Source organism: Coregonus clupeaformis, chromosome 9 (assembly GCF_020615455.1).
Source record: "Coregonus clupeaformis isolate EN_2021a chromosome 9, ASM2061545v1, whole genome shotgun sequence".
Taxonomy (NCBI): domain Eukaryota; kingdom Metazoa; phylum Chordata; class Actinopteri; order Salmoniformes; family Salmonidae; genus Coregonus; species Coregonus clupeaformis.
The window spans coordinates 318,186-327,046 of record NC_059200.1 but is presented as its reverse complement, the minus strand read 5'-3'; the positions used below and the strand labels follow the sequence as shown (position 1 = coordinate 327,046).

General features: G+C 44.8%; 1 protein-coding gene across 1 annotated transcript in view; it reads right to left on the bottom strand.

Moving 5' to 3' along the window:
* Positions 1-1,038: 1,038 nt before the first annotated feature.
* spega (striated muscle enriched protein kinase a) overlaps positions 1,039-8,861 on the bottom strand; it is a 34,504-nt gene continuing 26,681 nt past the window's right edge. The window contains exons 31-39 of the mRNA XM_045222424.1: positions 8,374-8,541; positions 6,105-6,227; positions 5,078-5,242; positions 4,205-4,907; positions 3,778-4,017; positions 3,395-3,618; positions 3,172-3,247; positions 2,914-3,063; positions 1,039-2,664 (exon numbers count right to left, since the gene is read on the bottom strand). Of these exons, the coding sequence (XP_045078359.1) occupies positions 2,436-2,664; positions 2,914-3,063; positions 3,172-3,247; positions 3,395-3,618; positions 3,778-4,017; positions 4,205-4,907; positions 5,078-5,242; positions 6,105-6,227; positions 8,374-8,541 (2,078 nt within the window). The 3' untranslated portion in view covers positions 1,039-2,435. The remainder of the gene's footprint in view (positions 2,665-2,913; positions 3,064-3,171; positions 3,248-3,394; positions 3,619-3,777; positions 4,018-4,204; positions 4,908-5,077; positions 5,243-6,104; positions 6,228-8,373; positions 8,542-8,861) is intronic.

The window sequence follows — 8,861 nt, the reverse complement described above, 5'->3', positions numbered from 1 at the left end:
TTAAAGTGGCACACAACTGTATGATTGTGCACCGAGCGTGGTAGTCCACTTTTGCAAGAGCACTCGACAGACTACGACGGTCCCTTGAACCACAAGTTACAGGCCTATTGTAATTCTGAGTTCATAACATCTTGTAATTTCGTAAATACCAGGATATGACTGGGAGAATCAAATTTAACGCCCCTCCAACTGGTAATACTAGTGGGAAACTCGTCTATCATCCCTGTGCTCCGAGTTTCCCACTTGCACCCCTCTCTGACGTAGTTTGTGAACAAAAAAGACAGCAAGCATGGCGGCATTTTCAGTAGTTGTTACTTATGGTAAGAACAAAATACAAATTGTTGATACAAAATTGATTCTGTTCATCTTTTTTTATTTAGAAAGTGAAAGCAGCTCTGGCAGACTTTTTATGGGCAAAAAATACCAAAACAATCACAAGCCATAATTAATGACCTCAATATTTTGGCGGTATTTCCCAGTTCGAAACTTGAACGCACGCAACTAGTATTTACGACTTCACAACTGGTAATTACCACCTTCCCACTTGTGTATGAACGCATCATAAGTAACAAGGAAACAAAGATCAATTTTCAAAATGGAACTTGAAACATTTTAATGACAGAGAACAAGCTGTCCACAAGCTGTTAACAGTTTTAAAACACTACGCCGCATTCTACTTCTACCTCGGCAATAATCCTCCTCGCTGACTTCCATCTTCGTCATAGCCTACACTTTTGATTACGTTTGTAGCTTGATTGACAGAAAGTATTTAATATTTCATGCAAATAAATGTGATTTATATTCTCCTCTCTCGCACACTTGAAATTATATTCGCCCCTTGCGAATGTTTACAATTTAGAGTAGTAGAGTACTACTGTACTCTTCTGTACAACTTTTTATATTCGCAAAGGAACGCCCAGTTAGGGAACCCTTGAAACTGACTGACGAGGGGAAAAGGATAGGGAATGTCGTTCAAGTGCATGCACTGTCGAAACAACCGCTTTAGTTCAATTTAAAGGGAAGAATAATGAGAATGTGTGTTTTGCAATTGTATCAATAGTTTATTACAGACTATTTCATAAAAACATTTTAAACCATTTCCACATTATAAACACTGCAAATGAAAACATTTACAAATCTTCAACCATCCAAATTCATACAAAACAAAAGTAATACACAAGAGTTTCTGTATACCAAAAATGACTTTCTGTATGTTGTCTTCATGGCACCTATGTCCATTTTGTACAGTAAGCCTACTGGTGGACAAAAGTGCCCCAAAATCATATGATATGAATAGTTCAATAAATTAACAGAACACACATTGCGCATAATCTGTGAGTAAGCCATGAGGACAAACCATTTACATGATAAAGTTTGTCAATTGACCCATTATAGGCAGAATTGAGTCACTAACTGACTGGTGGACAAGCTGAGAGCAACCTGATCAATCAACAGTAGATGGCTAGTCCAGCCATTGGTGCAGTGATGACATTGATGAGGTGTGACATCCAATAGAGGACTATATAATCTACATAATCAAAGTCTGCCCGTTTTCAACAATGAAGTCGCACTATTGTTTAGCTTCAGCATCAACCACAGGACATCTGGTTGCGCCACTGACTACTAAGATACTCTACTATATCCACAGGTTCATTATCTGTATCTATGAACAGTATAATTACAATGGTGAGCAATATTTTTGCACTGTTTTCATTGTATTTAGAAAATCACCCAAAAGAAGATGGAAAAAAAGCACACATGCAAATAAATTAACATGAAAAAGGTAAACAGGTCACATACAATTTCATGAACAAAAACTTTTTTCTTTTTGGTTTTGCATTTTTGAAATGTGTAAATAAATGCAACATAAATTAGCAGCATAAATGATGGTACATTCACATAATCACCACCAAATATAAGGACGCAGAAATAAGGCTGTGCTCTAAAATCAAACTGACAAAAATGTGTGTTCCAGGTTAATTTTATTGACTGAATTTTCCAAACCAAATGTCCTGTTTTATATATTTAAAAGTTTTACCCACATTGCGATAGCAAGCTCAGAGAAGTACTAGCAGACACTAGACTTGAAACAGAAACAAATCGTGCCAGGTCAAAAAACAAACGATAACTCAATATTTTGAAACCGTGCTGACCAACAATCCAACAACTGGATTCATATCTCAGTTGATGAACTGTCCAAGTGGTTCACCATCCCTTGAGATTCATTCTGTTAGGTCTCAGTAGAATGAGACTCCATGCAGTCTGTGGGCTGGTGCAATGCTCTTGGCTCTAGTCTCCACTCCCATACCTTACCCAGGCATGGCCTCACTCTGTGGGGGATGAGGACTCAGAGTCCTCCCTCTACCATGGAGCCCACTGTTGGGCACCACACATCCCCCTTACCTCTAGTTAACACTGACATAAGTCATAGGCCTTCACTTAGGTAGGTTTGGTGTGGTGGATGTGTTTGGAGAAGCTGAGCTGGAGTAGGAGCGCAGGAGGACCCTGTGTTTGGTGGCGACCTCGGTGCGACGTCGATGGTGCTCCCCCAGGAACTCCTTCAGCTTGGTGGTGGTGAAGGTGAGTGTCTGTCTCCTCAACTTCATCAGGTACGAGTCCTGCAGCCATGCGTGGGTGAAACAGTCCTTGGTGCTTGGACGGGCCCTGCATGGCAATAAAACACATTGTCCAATCAGTGATCAGAACACAGGAGTCCAGGGCCCGTATTCATAAATCGTCTCAAAGTAGGAGTACCGATCTAGGATCATGACCCCACTTTCCATGTAATCTTATTCATTATGATCTAAAAGGCGAAACTGATCCTCGATCATCACTCCTACTCTGAGACACTTTATTAACTGGGGCTGGTTTGTCAAATAAGATAATGATGTAGCTACTCTTTGAAGCCCTCACCAGGCATAGCTACTCAGCATCTTCTTGAGGAACATCGAGGCACTTTGGGACACGTTGGGGTAGAGCTTGGTCGGGTCAAACTTGGCCATCTGGATTTTGGTCTCAGTCTGGTGTGGGTCTTTGTCCTGAAAGGGAAGCCTACCGCTAAGCCTGAACAAAAAATGGCATAGACAATGAGAGTTCAGAAGAAGAAAAAATCACACAACTTCTAAGACTTATGACAATAGTAACTATGAAATGAGTAAGTTGTATCTTTACATGACGTAGGTTAGAACCCCGAGGCTCCAGATGTCAGCTGGAGGGCCGACCACATCACCTTTCACCATCTCCGGAGCTTTTCAGCAAAGAAAGACCAGAGAGAGAGAGAGTTCAGAGGAAAGTAGTGATCAAGGTGAGTATAACAGCTTATTACCCAAGAAGTACTTGGCGGATACCAATTCCAAATACCAGTGGTAAATTCAATAAAGTGTTACCAACTCACACATATACTCCAGTGTGCCCAGGCTGCTGTTGTATTGTTTGAGGGAGAGAGGGTTGAAGTTCTGAGCGCTGCCAAAGTCTACGATCTTGACGACGTTGAGGTTGGTGACCATGACGTTGTCAGGCTTGATGTCCAGATGGAGGATGCGTCTGTTGTGGAGGTACTCCAACCCCTGAAGTATCTGGACCAGGTAGCACACCACGTCATCCTCCGAGTAACGGAACCTTAGCAGGAAAAACATACAACAGAAATGTTTAAAATAGATTTATTCCACAGATATATTGTAGAGCACAGCTGAGCGCAGTGTGCAACTCTGTGTGTGTATGTGTGTGTGTGTACGTGTGTGTGGGTGTGTGTGTGTGTGAGCGTCATGCTCCACACACCTGTCTATAAGGCTGTGCAGCAGCTCCTTGCCAGTGCAGTACTCAGCCACCAGTACCAGGTAACGTGGGGTGACGTAGGCCTCATGGAGGGTCATGACCTTGTCATTGTGGAGAGACTTGAGGATCTCATACTCCTGCAGGATGGACTTCTTAGTCTCCTGGTCGTACGGAACGATCTTAGCCATGAAGATGTATCCTGTGGCGTTCTCCCGACACTCCCGGACCACACCGAACCGCCCTCTGTCCAGAGAGAGATAATACGGTAGTTTAGTTACCAAATAATGTGTGGTTAAACATGAAGCCAGTTTCCCTGACCTAGAATAACCCTATAAGTAGTACCAGCAGTAGCAACAGCAATACTGTGTAGTGTAATAATGTACTACTGTAGCTGTAGAAATATTGAGCACATCTCTAACGTCTCAGTCACCTGGCTTTCTCATCCAGGAAGGTGTAGGGCTTCTGTGGGACTCCCTGTCGTAGAGCGGTCTCACCCGGCTTGGGTGTGGTGCGGCCCGTGGGGGTCCCTCGAACAGGGGTACCCGTCCCCTCCCCTATGGGGCTCAGACTGCTGACCTGGAGCACTTGGGGGGAGAAGGAGGGGGCCGGGAGGGGGGTGGGGACCACACGGGCAGTGGCGGCAGGGGAGTAGGAAGGAACGGATGCCATGACGGGCTTGGTGGGGGTGGAAGGAGGGGTGACAAGAGGGGGAGGGGGCGAGATGGGCAGGGTCTGGGTCATGGGGGGGACCACGTTGACAGGACTCTGGGGTTTGGGGAGGACGAAGGGAGGGGTTTTGACTACAGGCAGGGAGGGGAGAGTTGGAGGGGTGGCAGGGGTGACTGTCAGGGGTTCAGTTGGAGGGGTTGTGGTGGCAGGGCTGGAGGGGGCCGAATGTGTAGAGGGAGAGAGAGCTGCGGTGGGAGCAGGGAAGGGTGCAGGGAAGGTTAGAGAGGTCTGTGTAAGGGAGGGTGAAGAGGGAGAGACAGTGGACACAGTTTTACTGGGAGGTTGCGTTACTACTGGTTTGACCTTTGGGATAACAGTCACTAAGGTGGTAGCCGATGGGGCAGGGTGGAAGGGAGGTGAGGGGATGGTCTTCACAATGGCCACCGCAGGAGAGGATACGCCTACTGCAAAGCAAACAAATCTCTCTTCAATATCATATTATCACAACCATTTTGTGAAACAAATATGCAACAATACACAAAAAACAGCAGAACTTTCTTTACCACCTCTTTTGACCCAATTTAACACAATTTACTGAATTTTAACCCCCTGTCCAAAAGGTGTGTTTCAGCACCTGTTGAGTTCAGGCTGACTTTGTCCGATATGTTGCTGTAAGGTCCCTGTCCAGCCTTGTTGACGCAGGCCACTCTGAACCTAAAGGTGCCCCCCGGTGGCAGGTCTGTGACGTTGTAGTAACAGTCAGCTACACCGGTCGCTATGATCAGCCAGTTTGCATCACCTGAAAGGAGAAAGAAAATCATGCTTAATTTATATGAGTGCCAATTGGGTTATGTTATATCAATATGGTCAAATACCCCTCAATCGTATTCACAAAATGATATGCATCACTTAGACTTTACACACCACTGTCATTTGTTGCAGTACTTCTAATTCACACAAGGTGGCGATAGTGTTTAATGTTGATGACAGAACGGATGAAGGTTATGTAGGCGGTTTGTTTGTAATTTTGTAATATCAGTTGTACACGAAGGTGATGTGGAGCCATAATGATCTGTCATAGTCACAACTGATACAGAGGAATAACCGAAGGACATCCGCATGGTAATGAGGATATAGTGAGGCACAATCCAATGAACAAACACAGAGAAAAACAATCATCCAAACCCGAGCCTGGCAGTAACTGTGTGGTAATACAAGGCATGAAGCCATCGAATTCAATCATTCCTGAAATCATATTAACATTCATGTTGTTCACACTTTGATACAATCCTAATGATCTAGGCTCTACAATGATTCACCGTATTATGAGACCATAATGACTTATAAAGCGTGATGAAATAGGGCCCAATTGTGGTCTATATGGCCAGTTTGTACTGTGACTATTTGCCCAGTGTTTGAGTTATTCACTGCACAGTAGCCTACGTCACTGTTTAAAGTGACAGCCAAAGGTGTTTCCTATCCAACCGTCAATAAGGATAATACATCTGGGTGAAGCGGGCTGTAAAATAAACAAAATATTAATATTCGGCTTGAGTTTATAGAGATGACTAGCCTGGAATCCAGATGGATATTCTCAGTGTCAATCGTGACACAGAGCACATCAGTTTGGACTCCAGGCAAGGAGATGAATGTCAACCCACCTTCTGTCTTCCTCTCTAGAGAGTAGCTACAGGGGGGCTTGGTGTCGGCTGGTTTCCATAGCACCAGGGCTGTGTTGTTGTATGTCTGGGGAACCTCCGGCGTGCCTGGCCTTTTGGGGACACCTGGAGGGGGTGACAGGGGGAGGAGGGTGGGGGTGGAGGGGAGGGGAGATGAAGGTGGGGTAGAGGGGAGATGAAGATATGGTAGAGGGGAGATGAAGAAGGGGTAGAGGGGAGATGAAGATATGGTAGAGGGGAGATGAAAATGGGGTAGAGGGGAGATGAAGGTGGGGTGGAGGGGAGATGAAGGTGGGGTGGAGGGGAGATGAAGAGGGGGTGGAGGGGAGATGAAGAAGGGGTAGAGGGGAGATGAAAATGGGGTAGAGGGGAGATGAAGGTGGGGTGGAGGGGAGGGGAGGGGAGATGAAGTTGGGGTGGAGGGGAGGGGAGATGAAGGGAGGGTGGAGGGGAGATGAAGAAGGGGTAGAGGGAGATGAAAATGGGGTAGAGGGGAGATGAAAGTGGGGTGGAGGGGAGATGAAGGGGGGGTAGAGGGGAGATGATGTGGGTGGAGGGGAGATGAAGGGGAGTGGAGAGGAGATGAAGTTGGGGTGGAGGGGAGATGAAGGTGGGGTGGAGGGGAGATGAAGGTGGTGTGGAGAGGAAATTAAGGTGGGGTGGAGGGGAGATGAAGGTAAGGGTGGAGGGGAGATGAAGTTGGGGTGGAGGGGAGATGAAGATAAGGGTGGAGGGGAGATGAAGTTGGGGTGGAGGGGAGATGAAGGTGGGGTGGAGGGGAGGGGAGATGAAGGTGGGGTGGAGGGGAGATGAAGTTGGGGTGGAGGGGAGATGAAGGTGGGGTGGAGGGGAAATTAAGTTGGGGTGGAGGGGTGATGAAGGTTTAGGAGTGATAGGAGGTTAGAGGGAGATGTTGGGTATGGTGGAGGGGGAGGTTTGAATAAAAAAAATATGTATTGTCACATATTTTGATGGGGTGGGGTGTCACAGAGGGGGAGGTTTGGGGAAGGGGAGTGTTTTGATGGGGTGGGGTGTCACAGAGGGGGAGGATGGAGAGAGTAGATGGAAAGAGGAGAAACACAGAGATGGGTTTGATAATTTTCTTAACTCAAACCATACACAACACTAGAAGCTTTTCACCCTGATATCATGATGCATTTTAATGAAGGAGGCCTACAGCTGAGACTGATCTAGCCAAGGCCTCAGACAAGATGAGCAGTCTGGGGAATCTCTCACCCAACAGATTGATGATAAATGGAGACAGATAGCATCAGCAGACGGGATTAGTAATGCAGACGCCCAGACAGTGTTGCCAGAGCAATTCAATTTGAAGCTGTGAAAATCTAACTGAAATGTAGCACGTTGAGTCTGACACCTGAAAAAGAGCGAGAGGCCATCAAGTGTCTGGAAAGCCACCTTGTTCTGTCGTTTTGCTGAAGGGTATTTGACATTTTTATTGATATTGTTATTTATAGCCTGTTGTCTGGACAAGAACCTACAGATGCCAAATCTTAATTTGATCATCCTGCTGTTGCAGGAATTTAAAAAAAGGCTTCTAATGTTTAAAATTTACACTTTAAAATGTCAAGACTTTTTTTGTCTTAACGAAAAATTTATCAACCCCTACAATTTTTTACAATTAATTATAATTCACATAATAATTCACATTTCCTGTTGCTGCAGGATTATTTTACTGCAGTGAGAAACTGGATCAAATTAAGATCCGGAATCTGTAGTAGCTAGATGGACTGTGAGTGACAGTTGATTATTTGATTCTGACACATCAGATTACAACCTGCGAATGACATCTTTTCATTTGTAATAAGCAGCACTCTCCTCTTGGAATGATTATAAAGAGGTTGTAAATTCAAGGCAAAAAGCCATTAGTTTAATCAGCCGTATACTACATTAATATTTATGCCCATGCCATTAATATGCATTGCATTCACACTCGAATACAAATCCTATTACCTAAAACCTTTCAAGGTTCATCACATCGTAAAGATGAATAATACATGTTTTTGCTTAGAATGAAGGGCAAATACCCCTTTCTCGATTCAGTGTAAATGCCATGTTTACACTAAAGGTTGTGTAAGCAATGCGAATCCAACAGATTTTACAGGTCCAGGATATTAGAATATCACATGAAGATAACGGCTTCAAAAACGGGTATTTTCCTGTTTCTCCACAAATCTAAATGACAGGATAATCATTGAAAATAACATTTTCTTGTAGGTAACGTGTTACTCACAGGCCAGGGACAGTGTGCAGGAGCTGGTGACGCTGGCTAATGGGTTATTGGCCACACACTCATAGAGCCCTGCGTCCCTCCTGCTGGTCTTCATGATCGTAATGAGCTGCCTTCCGTCTGGACAGGAGATCAAGTTCATCCTGTCGTCCATCTCCAGCGGTCTCTTATCTGGGGACAAGCAAACCCAAGCAACAAAAGAATTACAGTGGCAGCCTGTAAAGTAATGTTTTATTTTATAGTCCTATTTCAAAAGGTGTTTATCTAGTATTCGATGAGAAACTTTCGAGAAATAATGAGCAATCACTAACATAAACACAAGTTTAGGAAGTCGTGCTCACACAGGGCACCATGCTATGATGAGTTATGATAACATGACACATCCCTACACAAGCAACTACAGACATTTCAGCAGCAGCTCCTACAGTAATGCTTTATTAGACAGCGCTGTTCCAAAGAGTGTTATGTCTGTCAGCTCTATGACTTCTTAC